General features: G+C 39.3%; 1 protein-coding gene across 3 annotated transcripts in view; it reads left to right on the forward strand.

Annotated features, from left to right (window-relative positions):
• acbd6 (acyl-CoA binding domain containing 6) overlaps window positions 1-17,089 on the forward strand; it is a 192,663-nt gene extending 175,574 nt beyond the window's left edge. For 2 of the 3 annotated variants that reach the window (XM_043699916.1, XM_043699920.1), the window contains one exon: window positions 16,822-17,089. In XM_043699916.1, the coding sequence (XP_043555851.1) occupies window positions 16,822-16,976 (155 nt within the window). In that variant the 3' untranslated portion in view covers window positions 16,977-17,089. The remainder of the gene's footprint in view (window positions 1-16,821) is intronic. The other variant, XM_043699915.1, reaches the window with a different exon arrangement.
• Window positions 17,090-20,917: the final 3,828 nt, after the last annotated feature.

A 20,917-nucleotide genomic window follows, 5' to 3' on the forward strand; every position in this document is an offset into this window, starting at 1 on the left:
TTTCCTTTATTAGTCAGAGTATTGAGTACAGGAGTTGGGAGGTCATGTTGCGGCTGTACAGGACATTGGTTAGGCCACTGTTGGAATATTGCGTGTAATTCTGGTCTCCTTCCTATCAGAAAGATGTTGTGAAATTTGAAAGGGTTCAGAAAAGATTTATAAGCATGTTGCCACGGTTGGAGGATTTGAGCTATAGGGAGAGGCTGAACAGGCTGGGGCTGTTTTCCCTGGAGCGTCGGAGGCTGAGGGGTGACCATATAGAGGTTTACAAAACTATGAGGGGCATGAATAGGGTAAATAGACAAAGTCTTTTACTTGGGATCGGGGAGTCCAGAACTAGAGGGCATAGGTTTAGGGTGAGAGGGGAAAGATATAAAATGGACCTAAGGGGCAACTTATTCACACGGATGATGGTGTATGGAATAAGCTGCCAAAGGAAGTGGTGGAGGCTGGTACAATTGCAACATTAAGAGGCATTTAGATGGGTGTATGAATAGGAAGGGTTTGGAGGGATATGGGCCAGATGCTGGCAGGTGGGACTAGATTGGGTTGGGATATCTGGTCGGCATGGACAGGTTGGACCAAAGGGTCTGTTTCCATGCTGTACATCTCTATGACTCTAAGTGTAAGATATCAAATGAAATCCTTAAATGAGTGATATGTTATTTACTGTATAGATTCTACAATTATGCATGGTAAATATTGATTCTAAACAGTGATGTCTAAGAATTCGCCATCAATCCCTGCTAAAAGTCCAATGTGCAGGAAATTGCTAACTCTCACTGGTGTAACACACTGAAAAGGCTCTTCAGTTCCCTGAGTCAGTACAAAAGTTACAGATTTATGCAGGATTCTGCAACTTAACTGACTTTCAGATCTAGCTTGACAGAAAACACAGACCAGGTTTCTCTAGTTAACAAGAATTGCTATTTATTACAATTAAATAGACTCTCACCACAGGTAAACGATTATGAACCATTCAAAGTTTGTGCGAAGGTTTGTAGCTCGGGTGCTCATTGTTGTGGTTCTGTTCGCCAAGCTGGAAGTTTTTGTTGCAAATGTTTCGTCCCCTGGCTAGGCGACATCATCAGTGCTTGGGAGCCTCCTGCGAAGCGCTTCTTTGATGTTTCCTCCGATGTTTATACTGGTCTGTCCCTGCTGCTTCCGGTTGTCAGTTTCAGCTGTCCGCTGTAGTGGTTGGTATATTGGGTCCAGGCCAATATACCAACCACTACAGCGGACAGCTGAAACTGACAACCGGAAACGGCAGGGACAGACCACTATAAACACCGGAGGAAACATCAAAGAAGCGCTTCGCAGGAGGCTCCCAAGCACTGATGACGTCACCTAGCCAGAGGACGAAACATTTGCAACAAAAACTTACAGCTCGGCGAACAGAACTATGAACCATTTGTAAACATGACAGTTGAACGTAGAGTTAACAGAGTTTCAAACCAGAGTTTACAGAAAAACAACAAACACAGACCAAATACTGAACTTCAGAAGCAATCATCCCAACACCCACAAACGGAGCTGCATCAGGACATTATTTCAACGAGCTACATCACACTGCAGCACCCAAGAACTACAAACAGTAGAAACAAAAATCTCTACAATGTTTTCAAGAGAAACGGATACTCAATAAACACAATCTGCTGATTCCTCACAAACAAACCCAAACGAGCAGACAGAACGCAACCAAAAACTATACCTGACATCAAAGACATATCAGAAATGACTTCCAGTCTACTCAGGCCCCTTAGCAACATGGTAGCCCACAAACCTACCAAAACACTTTAATAGCGACTAATTAACCTAAAGGATCCATTAGATACTACCAGCAAAACTAAGGTCATTTTCAAAATACCATGCAAGAACTATAAAAAATACTACATTGGACAAACAATGTACATGTAGAATGTAGATTTTAATCTACGTGATTCTAATCTACAATCTAATCTAATTCTACATGAATGCATTCATGTGGAACTCTGAGCTCAAAAACTGCATGAATTAATGTAAAACTCCATTATCTCACTTTTTAGATTAGAATCAATCTAAACATCATGGCATAGACAGAGAATACAGGGTGCTAACACCTTCAACATATTGTCTAGCTATCACCATTGTTAACAGCTAACCCGAGAATGCAACTTTTTTTAAAAAAGGTTTTGTGATTTACACATGAAAGAAGTGAAACTATCACTGTATTCTAACAGATGAAAGGCTTAACAGACAATTAGTTTTTCAATGTATAATTTCAGTTACATTACACTGTAAATTTTTTGCTATAAATTCTGTGTTAGGATTGAGCCCTCCACTACCACCTGATGAAGGAGCGTCGCTCCGAAAGCTAGTGTGCTTCCAATTAAACCTGTTGGACTATAACCTGGTGTTGTGTGATTTTTAACTTTGTACAATGAGTTTGGTTACTTCAGTCAGATTACTTCCTTTCAAAATATGTGGCAGTCCTTGGTTTGAAAACAAGTGTTTTTATATTTTCGTCCACAATCAAAAATACAGAAAAATAAAGATTCAATCTTTATGCATTCTTAAAATGTTTGTGCATTTGTTGTTAGTACTGACAACCTTAAAATCATAAGGGATATGAGCAGTAGGTGTGGGGAGAAACTGTTCCAATTGATGGAAGGATTGAGAGACAGATGACAATCATTTAAGGTGCATCGCAAGGGTGACAGCAGAGATAGGGAAAAAAAACATTTTTGCCAAGTCGTTAAAATCTTGAATGCGCAACCTGTGAATACTGAAGGCCGAATCAATCCTGGCCTTGAAAGGGGAATTCCAGCATTACCTGAAGTGAAAATACTTGAATAGTTATGACAGAAAGTTGGAAGAATGGAACAAAGTGAATTGCACTTACAGATTTTGCTTAAAACAGTGATTACAAGTGAACTCTTGTCACATTAGCAGGAGATGTAGCCATTAACTGTTGTATGTGGTGGGGAGATGAGAGACACTGTTGGGTGGGTGTGTGGCTGCTGACTTCAAGTCTGAAATAAGGTAAAGGTGAATAGCAGCTTTATTCATGTGTTACATGCTGCTCCTGCCTCCTTTCTAAATTGAAATTCCTCTGAACAATCGGTGTTGTGCCTTTAGCAGCAATAATGTTCTTGGAAAAATACAGACCTGTCCTTCAACTCTGGACTTGTAGAATTAATTGCTTTGGTAGTTCACAGCACATGTTGTTTACCATGTTTTAATCTTGATCAATTCTACAGCTCGCCAAACAAATTGTAATTCAGGGTTGTAATTCAACTGAAGATGTTTCTTTAAATGCACAATGTTAATGCTCAAATGGATACAAGGGGAAAGGGTGGATATGTGCAATTTTTGTATTGTGTACACTTGAACAATACTTGCCAATACAATGATGGATTTTGACTCTCCAAACTTTGGTTATATCTCGAGAGGACACTTAAAGATATGCAGTACCAAGACGGCATGGTGGCTAAGTGCTTAGCACTGCCAGCGCAAGGCAACTCCGCTTGATTCCAGCCTTTGGTAGCTGTGTGGAGTTTTCACATTCTCCCCATGTCTGCAAGTGTTTCCTCTGGGTGCTCCGGTTTCCTCTCTCAGTCCAAAGATGTACAGGTTAGATGGATTAGCCATGCTAAATTCACCCCTAGTGTCTAAGGATGTGCAGGCTAAATGGAGAAACCATGGGAAGATGGAGTGTTGCGGAGCTGGGTTTGCATGGGATGCTTTTTGGAGGATTGATGCAGACTCGGTAGGCCAAATGGCCTCTTTCCACACTGTAGTGATTCAATGAAGGTGAAATAGATCTGCCCCCAGAATGCTGTCTTTGTGAAAACAGTTTGAGATAATAATTCAGTATACCAAATGACAAAGCATATTGGTAAACTCAATAGTCTGGAGTCTTAGGTCCTTTAGGTCCTTTTTGCCGTCTAGAGCTTGCTTGATAGTACAGAATGTTACATCATGCCTCTGTTGTGCATCAGAGCTACAAAGAAAACTGTGATCTTCACTATATGAGACAATAGGGGTATCACATTATAGGTTTAGCCCCCAAACCTTACAGATTCAACTGCTGTCTTTGACACTTCTTGAGCTGTCAGCCAAGAATAATGATCTTGAATTTGGGCCAGAACCACTCGAACTTACACTGGGGCTTCCCCTGAATCATAGAGTCATAGAAATGTACAGCACAGAAACAGACCCTTCAGTCCAACCCGTCCACGCTGACCAGACATCCCAACCCAATCTAGTCCCACCTGCCAGCACCCGGCCCATATCCCTCCAGTGGTGTTGAATGAGATGTTTTGACCACTGACATTATTATTCTAAGGATAAAAATGCCAATAAATCTGAAAATTCCAACCTGAGGAATATTTTCAAATTTACAACCCAATTCTGAACTGAGGTTTCAAACTGAAGGTTTTGACGGTGAATGTGTAAATAGAGCGGGATGCATATTAAAGTTGCAACACTATCACACCATTCTTATTTAAGAATCAGAATGTCAGTATTCAATTCTAGCTCACGTTGACCACTGGAACACATTAGACAATATGTAGTATTCTTGGTCATTTTCCTAGTGTCCATAATTGTTGAGATTATGATACCAGCTGAGTATAATTGTACTGAGTAATTCGTATAGTTGTGCAATCAGTAGCATCCACTTCATGATTTGTTCACAGAATGCATTCGACTAGCAACTCTATATAAGCTTTACTTAAAGTTCTCTGTGAAAACTTTAAAAATGTGCATTGTACAGCAATATTCACAACTCAATATACTGTCATAAACAACAGTGAATTTTCTTCATCAACATTTTCCACAATGTACTTATAAAAGGAACCGATGGTAGTTTACATTTAGGTTACTGGGTTACTACTGACAAATTATAGGAACTTATTACATCAGAGACATAAGAAGAAGTGTTGGCTATTTACACCTTGGAGTAGATTCAGTTTCACAGTGGCTACCCAAACTTTGCATCTCTAAAAATCCTTACCTTGCAAAGCATATGTCTGTCTCTGTTTTGAAATTTGAGTTTGAAAGTTGAGTTCCAGCATCAGCAGTATTCTGGGGAAGGGAGCTCCAGATTTACTCAACACTTTGTGTAAGAAAGTGTTTTGCATCACCTTTGCATGGCCTATCTCTAATCTTAATGTGATGTCCACTTGTTCATGATTCCCCATCAAAGCAAAGCGTTTCTCCTCATCAATCCAATCAATTTGTTTAATCATCTTAAACACCTCAATTAAATCACCCTATAATGTTCTCTACCCATGGGAATATTAGTCCATTTTGTACAACCGGTCCTCATATTTTAACTCTTTCCAGTTCTGGGTGTACAGTTTTATTGAGATGTGTAGCCACAACTGAAATTCAGCGATTTAGGCTTCCATTGAGCTAATGTTTTATTAGCTGATAGTGTTTACTGAATCAGTTAACAGATGACAGTTGCATCATCTGCATGGCATGCATTGTATTGACAGTATACGTCAATATTAAATAAGCTTTATTTTGTAAGAGTACTTATTAATATATGCAATAAGGTGATTTTTTTAAGAGTTCCAGGATATGGCAGTCTCTGAGTTCAGAGCAAGTCTGCAGCATTTTTAATTCAAGGAAAATGACCTCTGATACAGTAGCATGCATTGTGTGCTAACACATGGGTTTCAGTGTGCCTTCGCAATAAACTTTATGCTTTGCTATTGTGGTATTATTTTTCCCCGAACTGCAACCCAGTCTGCACATTTTCACAGTAATCTCCAGACCTTGCATGATAAATCGAGCAAATTAATAAATCGGCTTCTTTACATTATCTACTAAATCACTAAAATGATTTTGTGCTAAATTATTTTAATGGGCCAATTCTCTAAGCTGTGTGTCAGATTTTTGTTGCAGAGATGATGACCCTGAACCAGCAGACATAGTGTATGTTGTGTGTGTATGTGTGTGTTCAAACCAGCAGTATTCTATTGTATAGACAAGAGCCCTCCTGGGGTGGGTTTATTGCCCACAAGCAGTCCCTGAGGAAATCAAACTCTTCTTGAAGGAAGATTGGGGGTTGGGAGGGGTCACATGAGGGGGACGAGGCGGGTTCTGTGTCCTTGGAGCCCTTTGCTTCAGAGGCACCATCTGCCGCTTTATGCTGCCTCAGTCCCATTAGAAAAGACCTCGACAGCAAGGGACAGGAATCAGCATGGGGAGCCGAATGACGAATAATGCAAGTTGATGAAGTTTAGTAAGAGATGAGCATTCATTTTCCCTTCTCTCTCTGCAAGGCCAAAGTTCTGTCACTTGACAAATGGGGGTCCCGGAGCACCATAAATTTAGCTGTTTAACCTCCTGAGTCTTACACGAACATTACATGAGCATTTCCTGCATCCAGATTTCTAATATAACCAGGCTTGCATTTTCCATTTTTATATGCAGCTTGCAATGATAAAGTCTATATTTCATTTTGCATGACACCAGCTTTTACAATATTATTTAACCCTTCTGGTGCTGAATTATTTTTGTATCTTTCCTAAATATGCATATTTGTAGTAGGCATACTTTTCAAAACGCGCACATTATATTTCTATACATATGGGCGATTGGCACGGCAGCACAAGTGACATGGGATAGTGCCACTGCAGAATAATTCAATTGTTGCTATGGAAAGGTAGTGACTATGACACTGGGCTAACAATGCCAGAGGTCACAAGTTCAAATTCAATTAATTTAGTAGTTTTGTGAGCTGGCATCAGAAAGAATCGCTAAAATCTGCCTGATTGTCATAAAAATTAAGCTGATTGGCTGAAGTTCCTGAAGGGGAGACAGTTTTCTGCAAGCCTATCTTCTGTGGTTAACTGTGACCACAGAACAAGCCGAGCAAACAAGATTTCCACTACAAAGCAGGACCTATCAGTGATGTGTTTTAGAGGCAGTGCCTAATACTGGTTACAGTTCCATGTCTGTTGCTGCCCTGCATTATTATAATTCTAGGTGACCAAACTGTACACTTGACCTTAACCAGTCAGACTATACATTTGTATGGGAGGGAACATATCCGTTGATCCTGTCGGTCACATGTGCATTTGGAAAGTGCAGGATAGCTTTCCTCTGCTTGACTCATGTGGTGCTGAGGTTACCCATAGCACCTATGTTCTACTGATGTCAATATCACTTCTGCACAAAACTATACATTGTTCTCCACATAATATACACCTGACTATATAGCATTATTAACTGAAAAGGAGTGATTTAATCCCATATATGAAAGATAAATGTACCCGCAGCAATGTATTTTTCACCCTGACATAACTGGAACTGAAGGATCACTACAATCTATTTGGGCAAACATATTGGCAGAACGTTAGTTTCAAATATTTCTATTATATTTTGCTGATTCTTCAAAAGTGCAGTTTATATAACGTTTCCTAGGTTGAAAGAGGACTGATTTTTATCATGAGATATCATCTTTTATCCAAAATACTGAGCAGTGTGAAGAAGTTGAAATGAACGCAAGAATCTGATCTTTGTACAGGACCAGAATTTGTGTTTACTTATAAAAGCATTCCCTAGATTTTTAGTTGCTTATATATGTTTTGTAGACTTTTTCTACAAAAACTTGCACCCAGCCAACCATCCAGAAAGCGCAGTGTCAAAATGCACAGGGAACCTGGGAATGCAAGTGCATTTCCTTAACCAATCAGATTGGCAAAATGTTAATAAACAGAACAGTCTGAACCAAGAAATGCAAGTTGGAAGATTGTATTATTGTTATACCAGAGAAAGAAAGCACAGCAATAAGAGAGAGAAATAACATTTGGGGGATTGAGACAGATAAAATAGAAATGAAAAAGAAAAAAACATTTTTTGCAATCTCCAACAATAATTAAAATCTGAAGAAATGGAATGCCACAATTGTAAAAGTTTAATTTAAAATATTTTGTTTATAATTATGACTTACCACACTCTTAAAAGGATACTTGAACTGAAATGGACAAACCCTAACTTTTTCTTCCAAGTTAGTCTGTACCTTTAGAATAAGTGCAGCAATTTTCACTTTTCAATTTAAATGGTCAGCCAGACACCAAGATGCCTTTTTTTCAGAAAGCGTTTGGAGGAGCTCTTTAACAGCAGCTTTCAGATGTTGTGATTAGCTGTACTTTGCAGCTTATGCAAGTTTATACAAATCACAGTGCTGTTGTCTTCACTGTTAGTTTACGGCAAAATCAGACCATTATTTTTCACAAGCTTTAAGCAGTTGTTCCTCTCAAAATTGATGGGGTTCTCAATTAATTAAGACTGTACTTTCTATCTTGATTGGAATAAGTATAATAAAGGGAGGTATGTCTTCACCTTCTGAGTAGAGCCAATTGGAAATTGTTGGAGGGAGATTTGGGGGCAAGTCATATGTGTGATCAGCCTAAGGTGTTATATTGCCATTGCATTTTTTTATATGATGATAGTAAGTGGAAAGCTGCATTTTGTATTGCCTTATGACTGAGTACAGATCACATAGCCTTGCATATGAGCATGAGGAACATCTGCTATTTTCCTCCTTGTCAGAATAGCTGTTCCAGTCTATCAGGCATGTACTAAAGGTTTTTCTGCACATGGAATATGAATTGCAATGATGCTGAAGCTGCCATTTGCTGAAGTGTCACTGTAATGCAAAATCAATGAGCTTTACTAATAATTTCACCTTCCTGGGATAGTAATGTTTCCAAAAATAAAAATACTTCATAGTGCTAGGTAGCCAGGAATAAGATACAAGACGGCAATTCAAGCCAGGAATAAGATACAAGACGGTGATGTGCAGAAAAACAGGCTTTGTGAGTGTTCTGAGCAAAAAGATTTGCATTTATCTGCTGCTTAATCAATTCAGAAGTTTCTGAAAGTTGTTCAGATATGATAAATAACAGTGAAACACAGTGACTATTCGTTTGGTAGCAGATATTTAGAATGCTTAGCATCTTCCCAAACAATAATGAAAGTTAGCTTGCTTCAGTTATTTAAAAGTGCTGCTGTGAGATAGTAGATTTTTGGTTAATGAGTATGTTATTTTAATCTCCAACTGAATAAATGGAATATATGCCTCATGCCACAGTGTTTCCTCATTTCTGCAGTACATTGTCAGTAGACATGACTTGGAGGTGCCAGTGTTGGACTGGGGTGGGCAAAGTCAAACATCACACAAAACCAGGTTATAATCCAACAGGTTTATTTGGAAGCTCTAACTTTCGGAGTGCCACTCCTTCACCTGATATTCTTATATTCTTAGTAACATTAAACCTGAATCTGAGTCTGAATCAATTCTCCTGCTCCTCGGATGCTGCCTGACATGCTGTGCTTTTCCAACCAGGTTATAGTCCACCACCACCAACAACCCCATTAAGCCTCTTGATTTGACTCAACTACCCTGCATATCCAGCTGACTAATCTGGAGAGCTGACCTGTTCAACCCCTGACCACATGCTTACCTTCATTGATTCAATCCAACTACCCCTTCAACCTTACTGCATCAGTCTAACCCAACTACCAGTCGTTTGACTTGACCTGACCACATTCTGACCTAGCCACCCCACCTTCCATTCAAACTTAACTAACTCCATCGCCAATCAGAGCCAAATACACCTCGGCCCAACTATCCCCACCCACAAAGTGAACTTACCTCATTCACTCATCCATCCATTTACTCTTTGTTTCACTCAAGACTAAACCTCTTGAGACAGAAAATAGCAACTCGTAATATAAAAAGGAAAATGGCCTCCCTTCCCCCAACTCTACTCCATTCCAGTAGAGTTTCCAAGGAGAGACTGTGCTGCACATCTCTTCAAATGCTCAGCAATGTTGAGTTAGAAGAGTCTTCATGTGCAGCATCTTGTACTCAGCATTTTATGTTCAGACTCTGATTCAGGTTTAATGTTACTAAGAGTATAAGTTAAATATCCTGTAGTTAAGTGTTACCATCCAGTTAAGGACAATTAACCTTTAACGAAGAAATGAACACCTGAAAATGTACAGAGAGAGCTACAGCACCAGATCTCATGTTTTTAAACAAAAATAAACTGTCAAAAAGAACTGAGCAAAGTAAGCTCTATAAACTTACAAAATCTTTAAGTTCAATCACTTTTCCTGGGAGAAACATAAGAATGCAGCTATTTGCCAGGAGGCAAAATTTCATTCAGATCATTTAGTTAGTTTTTTTTTGTAAAGTGACCCTCCAGTTTCTTCCCCAACTTCTTGACTCTACATTCCACAGCTGCCACACAGGCAACTCATGCTCAGTGGCTTCAAACATTAAAACATATCCTTTGTTACCAATAGCCCACTGTAGGGTTTAAAACTGCAACTAAGCTGATACTTTCAGAACTCCAACCACTACAAATTAACTGTCTTTTATTGACAGGATTATTATAAATTTCTTCCTTTAGCTTCCAGTCATTGTTTCCTCTTTCCAACTTTAAAGAAGCCATGGAAGAAAGATCTACTATCTACACTACTACAAGTGTAGGTCTAGCTTTATCCTTTGACTTCCAAGGAGCTACAAACTAATAAGATCTGAAGCTGGCCCAGTCTCTTAGCTACTTTTCCAAGCGTTAGCCTCTTTTTGTTTGTTGGCTATGCCCCAACAGCATTCAAAGTGATAGCTTAAAACAAAGGATCTCACTGAGTTCCATTCATCTCCATGGGAATGTGTCACACCTGCCTGTTTCCAGGTAAAAATATAAATGAACTACTTTTCAATTCCGAAGCTTTCCTTTATTGTAGGAAGCCTCATGAATAACTTATCCTTTACATGAGAACTACAAACATTATGCCTCCAATTCTTGGTAAGAAAATCTATCTACTGTACAATATCTTTCTTCTCCAGCTCTTATCTTTTTTAAGTGAACATAACCATAACCTTTTCTGTATAATAAACCCCAAGCTTGTTTGATTTGCATTTACTTCAAGGTTCCTTTTACCAGTTTTTCAGTCAAATGTTCCTGTTTCTCTGAGGGTAACCTTTTAGCCTCGAACATAAAATTTATATTCCTCAACTCCAGTTATATTCTAAAACATATAAATTATGATCTGTGTATGCTTCACAAAAGTGCAATCTGTTGTTGTACTGACTCTGTTCTGGTTTAGTTTTTACATCAACAGATCTGCGTTGTAGCATAAGTTGCACAGACTGATAGTTTGTTTTACCCACTCATGGGGCATGGGTGTCACTGGCTAGCCAGTATTTGTTGCCTGTCCCTCGTTGGCTTTGAGAAGGTGCTTTCTTGAATTGCCGCAGTCCACCTGCTGTAGGTAGATCTCCAATATCCTTTAGGAAGGGAATTCCAGGATTTTGATCCAGCAACAGCGAAAGAAAGGCAATATATTTCCAATTCAGGATGGTGCATTGCTTGGAGGGGAATGTACAGATGGCGGTGTTCCCATGTATCTAAGATTTATGTTCCCGACTCTTCATATATCTGGCAAAATTCCTTTTTAAACATTGCTATTGTATCCGCCTCCACCACCTCCTCTGTCAGTGCATTCCACACATTTACCTGTATTAAAAACATGCCTCTTACATGTTTTTTAAAATTACTCCCTTATACTTTAAACCAATTGACATTTTCACCCTGGGCAAAAGATTCAGACTGTCCATTCTATCCATGCCTCTCATAATTTTGTAAATTTCTACCAGGTGACCCCTTGTCCTTTGTTCAAGTGAAAACAAACCAACTTTGTTCAATGTCTGACCTGAATTGTAGTGACGGTGTTTATATGGCAATTCCAGTTGATATTCTGGTCAATGGTAACCCTCAGGAGATTGATAGTGACGGTAACACCATTGAATAACATCAAGAGGTGCGGTTAGATGATCTGTTATTGGAGATGGCCATTCATTGGTAAATCGGTTTCCACTATATGAAGAATAAGATCGTACGAGGGGACCCATGCCAGTTTGGTAGGGTAATTATGCAATTGCTCAATGATAGGCAAAAAAAATTATGTGACTATTTATTGTGGAAGTAAAGTCAAGTTACGTTTTATGGAAAGTGCTTCTTAAGGAAGGGCACATCCTAGTGTAGCCTTTTGAAAAAGTAAATTGAGGCCTTCCCCATAATTGTTTTTTGCATTGGATGACATCACATGGATTTGCTCTGCAACCTCACTAAGTCTGTGGTGAAATCAATTGAGTCGAAATTGAAAAAGAAAATCACAGGTTTAATTCCTAGATTTTTAAACCAGTAATCTAGATTGGGCTCATTTATTGAGGCGTTGTAGAGCATTTAAAGAACAAGTTGATTCTGGTTCATGTGCATGTAACAAAAAGTAATACAGTTCCTGATGTGTGGGTCACAATATATATTTGAGCTCAACTTGCTTGGTAATAATCAGCTGCAAGTTATTTCTGCATAATTTTACATTGATTGATATCAAAATGATTGGTCATTATTAGGTACCTTGGATGATGGAGTGCACTGACAAACTGGTGTCTGGCCTAGCAATCTTTCCCAACACAAAAATTGCAAATTAACCCTTCCCCATACCTCTAAATGAAATTAAAATATTGTACAATACTGAGGAATTGTCTCAAAATCTATTCTAATAGAGAGTTCAAAAGGTGATTATAATTCTTTGTAGGTGTCACTGTCACTGATTAAGACAATCCATCTGAACAGTTTTTTTTAACCTCGTGAAAGAATTTAAGGTGTGGTGAAGAGAAAATAAATGTATGATTTCTTTAACTCTAGTCATGGTCGATGGGATGATAAAGAACACATCCCTGGCTTGTATTTGTCCAATTCTTCACATTCTCAGTGAGATGGTCACAAATGCTAACACTTTTGCACTATTCCCCAAGAACAGGGAAGCAACTTCTTGTAATAGGAGGATGCTGCACTACTTTCACTTTAGATATCTGTATCAGTTGCCAAGCGGGACGATGAAGCTACTTTAAATACTAGAACAGTGATTGACCATGTATATATTTACCAGTGTTATATTGACATATATCAAATAAATAAACACCACCATGATGCCCTCAAAACAATTTTTTCTTCCTTTGCCTACCACTGCATCCAGGCACAGGCCTGACATCCACAGCTGGGGTGGAGGGAGCCTACTAACCCTGGGAAAACGTTGGTGGGTTCCCTTCATCCAGAAAGCCCTAGGCTCTGGAGAACAAGCAATAGGGTCACTGGCAGAGAGGAGGTGGAGTGGCAGGGCATCTCTGGAGTAGCTGAATTGAAACCCTGGAGTGCCCTGTTTGGGTATCTGCTTGCATCTCTCTGTCTCCCTAAGAAGGGGCACCTGGACTGAGGTTGAGATGCTTCACACCCACATTCCTTGCCAGTAGTGCTGAGCACTCATGGCTAGAGCAATGGCGTGTAGGCCCAAACTCATACGTGGCAATGAATGAGTGTTCTGCTGGACTTGGGTCTCTGAGGTGTCCAAGTGTTTCAGTGGGATCAGCCAAGCCCTTGCATGATGGAGCCACTACACTGGACTCATCTATCTTTCCTTCCAGTCTAGTGAGGGTCTTCTACTTCTCTGTTTAATGTTCCCCTCCTCTCTCTGCGGGTTGAGTATATCACTTATGATTCAACATAGCAAACAGTTTCTGTCTAGTCTCTGGCAGTCTGCAAAGTGTCAGAAATATTGGGTGTTTCTTACTCTACTGGCTATGACCATATGTCAATGACGTGCTCGCCAAACTGTTTTCCTGAATCTCCTATAAGGACTCACCGAGGTGAGTCTGTGTGGTGGTGATGGTTCCTTGAGATGTCCGAGGCTTCATCCTCAGAAGTACTTGTGCTGGCCGTCCTCTTTCCTTGTTCATTTTGTACCAGTAAGAGAGAAGTAGCTGGTGAAGATTTACAATCCCCTGTGTAGAGGAATGTGAGCAGACATAAAATGTTGCCTACTGGCCTCTGCCATCCCAATCCTCCCATCAGCACAGGACCGGTCTTGTCCCTCACCCATCAGCTGGATTGCACCTTCCTCAAGGAGTGTGAGGATGCTGCGAGCAGGAAGGTCACTGTTGGTCTGGGTCCTCTCCCTCCTCTTATGCACCATTTTGTACCACAGTGAGAGGAAGAGGAGGGTTGAATGCGTTGGAAATAAGCACTGAATGAGCATTCGGAGCCCTGCCAACTGGTGACCCTTCCCCAGTAAGTGACTGGGAAGAGTTTGAAGACTGACAGTGTATCGTGAGTGTGGACCCTTCAGTGCTCATTATGCATGTGTTGATGTGGTTGTTATACATTTCAGATATGGCTGTGCTGTGGCAGAGTAGAACTGAGTAATGGTCCTGAATGTGAGTTTGCATTGAGAAGATGATGACACCTTACCCATGTGGAGTGCAGGACTTCGTTCATCCACTTCCTGCACTTGGTCCCACTGCTTGTTTAGTAACTGGCCTCCTGTGATACTTCAGCAAAGCCACCTGATTGTGATGGCAGGATTTCTTTCATCCTTCAGAAAGGAAGAGGACCATCCTTCTTCCAGACAGCCTGAAGCATTCAAAGCTCGAACCCACCTTATAAGGTTGAAAAGCTATCTCAAGGGTAGAGAAGGGATAGTGGAGGAGAATGGGTTGGAGAAATAACCACTGTGTGTTCTGAAACTTCTGGTTTAAATATCAACGGCGGGAGTTTTCAGTTTCAGAGGGGCCTCCAGCCATCATTCTCACGTGATTCACCATTTCACATACCATAATGCAGTTTTGGCTTGACAGCGAACTGAGCTGTAGAGTGGATATTCGTTCCAGAAACCACCCGTGGGCTATGCCAACCATGATGCCTTCTGAGAGGCTCATCACCATAGTTTAACCCCAACATGAAAATCATAGCTCCTTCTTTCAGCATTGATGTGAAGCTGTTGGTGTTGGACTGGGGTGGACAAAGTTAAAAATCACACAACACCAGGTTATAGTCCAACAGGTTTATTTGGAAGTACAAGCTTTGGGAACGTTCAGGTGACTAGCTGCCTGATGAAGGAGCAGCACATCAAATGAACCTGTTGGACTATAACCTGGTGTTGTGTGATTTTTAACTCTTTCAGCATTGTCATTTCAGTTAATGTTCTTATGATTTTTGTAGATGAGAGAGATCCTCTTGTCACATAGGATCATTTCAGTTGCTAAAATAATTGATAACATTTTCCGCATGTTATCTTAGGCGTGTTACCAGAGGTTTGTCTAGATGTTAGAGTAGTGGAGATTGTAAATTATTGGAGCTCAACTGGTACTGCTACTGTTCATAGATTAAAGAGTGTAGAAAAGACCTAAATTGTAACCCGTTTCTGAATACAATGTTATAATTAATAGATAAACAAGAAATTACTTTGTATAATATTGCCACCTTGGAATCTATTAATTACTGACAGGTATCAATCTTGATAAGCTATGGATTGCAGAATTTAAAAAAAAATTCTATTCAGCATTAACAAGTTATAATGAGCATAATGTTAATCAAGAGTGTTGCTACAGTCAGTAATATACCATGTACTTGTGTAGAATACAAGAAATTTTCAGGAGTGTTAAGACAGCAAGTGTTTTGTGGACATGTTGAACATGATATAGAACACCACCACCTTCGTCAGGCCTGAGTAAATTTAATTGAATCAAAATAAGGTAAAGAGCATATAAATCTGATTGTTTCAATTGAACCAAACTGAAATTTGATGTGACTCCCAATGGAGTAAATTCTTTTTTAAATAGAATTTCAACTGTGATAAATGTATCTTTGTCCCAGGAGAGACATCCAAATTTCCTGCATTTAGAAATTAGAGACATAGCAGTGAATATTGATGACATCTAAGGAACTAATGGGAAAATGTTACTGAGCCCAGAAACCTCGTGGATCTGAATTAATGTGTTCCATTAAAGTAAAATAATGACTGAATTTTAAGGCTTGCTAACAATGCAACTTCATCATATGACCAAAGATGTAAGTTATTTTCTCCCCTCCTGCTTTTCCCTCCCTTCTTCTGTCCCATTGTAAAGCTTGTTATGTTTCTTACACTGTAACTACCTGAGCTAAATGACATTGATGTTTTTAATTAAATTCAACTGCTCTATTGTGGTGTTTAGGGATGTAATTCAAGCAATTTTTTTTTCTGAAACAACTTAAAATTTGCACATATTAGAAAAATGATGATTGATAGTCATAAAAATGTCTGTTATTGGAATGCGTCAATGAAGTGTATTCAGGAGAGTTCAGATCAAATCATAAGTAAGTAATTGATATCTGGTGATATCCTAACTGGATTGTTAGTCTCTTTGTGCACTCCGAAAGATTCTACACAGAGTAAAGCAGAATGTTGTTGTTGCTTTTAGCTTTGAATCTTCCCCAATTACAGTTGTAAATTAAACAGGTCAAAAACCAGCTTGTGTTTATTTGATACATGAACTCTACTCTAACACTTACTAGAATATAACATAAAGTCAAAAAACTATCTGATGGAGTTGGAAACGATGATTAGCTCAGCTAGTTGTAAAGCACTATAAGCTGGAAAACATGGGTGCTATGTTCATACCTATAAATGGCCTCAGTGAGTGCCCAATCTCAGTCAAGATGGGATGCTAGCCAAAGACTTGATGACCAAAGATGGAAAAACCGTTACCAAATTTAGTGATATCTTTATCATGGCTGCTGTGGTGTTTGGACCTGTGCGAGTTCTGGACACAGATCCTCTATTCTGTTTGTTCTTTTTATTAAGAAGGGACGCGATAATTTCAAAAAAAGACAACGGAAAACAAATTTGGGCTCCTTTGCTTTAATCATGTAGTGTAGAGTTTGCTAATGTCACAGAAATGTTCACTGACACTTATTGTTTTCCTACTTCTAGCATCTGCTTGTGAGTTTGCTGATATCGTGGAGTTGTTGTTGAATTCTGGTGCTGATCCCACCATCCAGGATGGGGAAGGATGCCTCCCTGAAGAGGTGACTGACTCCAATGACATCTCACAGATGCTGCGACAGTATGCTGCATCCAAAGGCTAATCCCAGACCTGATGCCTGACTCCAAATGGAAACCACAGAAACAAAGATGTACTGTAACATTTCATGGTGATTGCTTCATTATAATATGCAATAATTAAACAGTCATTCACAAAGCAGTGTTTTCTACTTTGTTCCTGTGAAGAATTTTTTTTTGCCAAAATAATGTGCACTTAAAATTAAAATTAAAAGCAGTGGCCTTTAATGAACAGCAACTTGAAGATAGAACATTTTATGTTGTAGAAATGAGACACTTAATTCCAATCAGCATCTTGAAGTTCACAGTGTGAATATTAGAACGAGAACTAGGAGCAGGAGTAGGCCGTCTGGCCCTTCGAGCTTGCTCTGCCATTCAATAAGGTCATGACTGACCTTTTCGTGGACTCAGATCCACTTACCCGTGCTCTCACTGTATCCCTTAATCCCTTTATTGTTCAAAACAAATCCATCTTAGCTTTAAAAATGCTTACTGAAATAGCGTCAACTACTTCACTGGGCAAGGAATTCCGTAGCTTTAAAGCCCTCTGGGTGAAGAAGTTCCTTCTCAACTCAGCCCTAAATCTGCTCCCTCTAATCTTGAGGCTATGCCCTCTTGTCCTAGCTTCGCCTGCCAATGGAAACATCCTCCCTACTTCTATCTTATCTATTCTCTTCATAATTTTATATGTTGGTAGAAGATCCCACCCTCATTCCCCCTACTCAGTCTCTCCTCATAAGCCAACCTATTCTGCACCTCCTCCAGTGCCAGTACATCCTTTCTCAAGTAAGTAGACCAAAATTGCACATAATACTCCAGGTGTGACCTCACTAGCACCCTGTACAGCTGCAATATAACCTCCCTGCTTTTAAACTGAATCTTTTTAGCAATGAAGGACAAAATTCCATTTGCCTTCTTAATTACTTGTTGTACTTGCAGACCAACCCTCTGTGATTCATGGACAAGGACACCCAGGTCCCTCTGCAAAGCAGCAGGCTGTACCTTTTTACCTTTCAAGTAATAATCCTTTTTACTGTTACTCCCACCGTAAAAAGGATTTGGTACGGACGGCTAAGCTACCTATACAAAATGTGAAGCTATTATAAGCATGCAATGATTTCCCATGCCTTTTGAGGCCTATCTGTTTAATCAGATCCAAACAATATTAGTAAATCAGAAATAAAAAGAGAGTGCTGGAGAAGTTCTGATCTGACAACAATTGTGGAGAGAGAAACAGTTTTTAATCCAGTTTGACTCTTCTTTGGAAATCCACTTCTGAAGAAGACTCATATTGGGCTTAAAATGTAGACTCTGTTCCAAATTTTGCCAGACCAGCTGAGCTTCTCCATCACTTTGTATTTATTTCAGATCTCCAGCATCTGCAGTATTTTGCTCTCACTTCAATTGTTTCACCTTTCTCCCTAGTCAAACCAACCTGCCAGGAACTTGCATGGTGTTTATCAGCTTTATTAACATTCTGCCCATCTTTACAAAGCAGTAATGCTTCTCCTCGGCAGATTTGGAGCCGTAAGCATACTTGTGGCAACTTAAGACAATTGCATTTTCAACCTGTTATCTGCACCATTGGGGAACAGTCACATGGAACTTAGTACCGGTATCGAGAAAAAAGCATAATTAAAGCATCATCTGAGATTGTCTTATTACATTGCAAGGTTATCATTGATTGCTCCCTCTCTCTCACTTTCTTTGCCCCGCTTCCAGGAAAAACGGTGAAGATTTCATGACTACTGAGATATTACAAAACCAAATACAGAGCTGAAATGTAAAAGCTGTTGGATTTAAGAATCCTTTCCTGCGGCTTGGAATCTAGCCAGCCACTTAGTTTCTGTGACAGGTGATCCATGTAATACTTGCAACAAAACAATGGTCAGTAGAATCTATTTTGAAATCTCAAAGTTAACAATAAAGTTGCTTATGAACTGCACAGATTAAGTTTTTGTGCAATTTTACCCAGAAGTGGTAACGTAGTAATCAGTGCAATAACCTGATTGATCTAAGCAAATATTTCTTTTCAAATAAGGCTAGTTCAAGTGTTACTTGGCCTGCTTGATCAGTAGCCCATCCTCAAACATTTGCTCCTTTCACTGCCAATGCACAGTGGTAACAGAGTCTACTTTATGCAATTCTCCTTTCAACAACTCATTTCAAAACCATGACCTCTACCACCTGAAAGAACAAAGGTAGCAGACGCATGGAAACACTACCACCTGCAGTACCCCTTTAAACCACACTCCATACTTCACCTTCAAAGTCACAGGTTAAAAATATTGAAACTTGTTTGCTAACAACAGTGTGGATGAATCTACATCAGCTGGGCCATAGAGGTCAAGAAGACAGCTAGCCACCACCTCGCAAAGGGTAATTAGGGGCAAACATCACATTCTGGCCTTTCCTGCGAGGCACACATCCCATCAATGAATAAAACAAAATTTAGTGCAATGATCATGAGATTTACAGGAGGTAGAATTGACGTTTTCCTCTTGTTCCTTTACAATTACAGTTAGCAGTTGGACAATCTCTACATCCGATAAGGATTAATACTTTGATCCTTATCTTCTCAATCCTAGTTTTTCTTAAAACCTGTTCCCAGCAGAAAGGATGCATCTTTTGGTCCATCAGGAGTAGTGACTATATAACTACTATCATGTCATCCTGGTATGGTTGTAGACATGCAAACCTTGGCATCAGTTCAAATGCAATTGGATGCTATGATTGGATAGACGAGTTCGCTGGACATTGCGTTGCCAGCTACTACTGTCTTGCCCTATTGACAAGGACATTTACCTAAAATAAATCAATCAACAATTCTCTTATTCCCTTTTACACGATGGAGCACTTTGGAATGGAGATTGTGAAATAATTACAAAACTGTCACGTAGTATTAATTTGTTAGGCTTAATCATTAATACAATCAGGGTTAGCATCTGTAGGTTTGAAGATATCTCCTATCAGTAAGGCATAAATAGTTTCTGACATATTTGGTGTTCAATTAGCACTGAAATGAACAATTTCAGATTAAATTTAAATTGCTATAAATCTAAACGCATGTTGGAAATTATAACGAATCTTTTTTTGTAAAATTACCAATTAAAATGTATAATTTGTTCTTACTGTGCTAAATTAAATGGAAATAACTGTTAACTGCTATCAAGGATAATTCCAGTTGTTAAAGTAATGACTGCAACTGTGATGAATAGGCTTTCTTTGAGGATGGAACCAGCCTTATTATTGCAGTTCCCATCTTTAAGAAAGTGATATTTAAATGAGAACCACATTTTATCAAACTGATCAACAGGTCCTCATGGATCACATCATACTTTCTCAGTGATATGTATTAGATATTGGCAGTCACCACTGACCTATTAAAGAAATGTGATCACTTCCAAAATAGAGTCCAATGGGAAAGAAGGAGGCTATTGCAAAGTATGACATGGAAAAGGACTGTCCATCTCTACTTTGTTTTTATTTGCTAATTACTTAAATCTGTGTCTTAGCAAAGGTGACATGACATTAGTGACGAAGGTGACATCAGAGAAAAATAGCAAAATTTAAAACTGAAGTACTTATATCTGAATAGGCGAAGTATTTGCAACAAAAGGGGTGAATTTATAGATGAAAATAAATGGATTTGATCTAATAGTCATTGCACACGTGCATGTTTAAAGTGATCAAAGTTCATGACTGGGTTTTTGGGTGGAGAAAGAATTCCGCCCCCTCCACCTCCAAATTCCAACCAAAGTATTTCAATAGTCATCAACTTTCTTCAACAAGGGCAACAAATCATGCTGTGGATACTATCATGGTATGTCTCTCTTGTCTGTCACAGGGAAAATCCTGACACGCATATTCCTGAATTATCTACTTCTTGAGGTTGAGGAAATCGCCCAAGGATTTGGATGTTCAAGAAACTTCACTACAAGCCTGCAATTGTTTCATGATGACATGA

Source organism: Chiloscyllium plagiosum, chromosome 11, assembly GCF_004010195.1.
Source record: "Chiloscyllium plagiosum isolate BGI_BamShark_2017 chromosome 11, ASM401019v2, whole genome shotgun sequence".
Lineage (NCBI taxonomy): Eukaryota > Metazoa > Chordata > Chondrichthyes > Orectolobiformes > Hemiscylliidae > Chiloscyllium > Chiloscyllium plagiosum.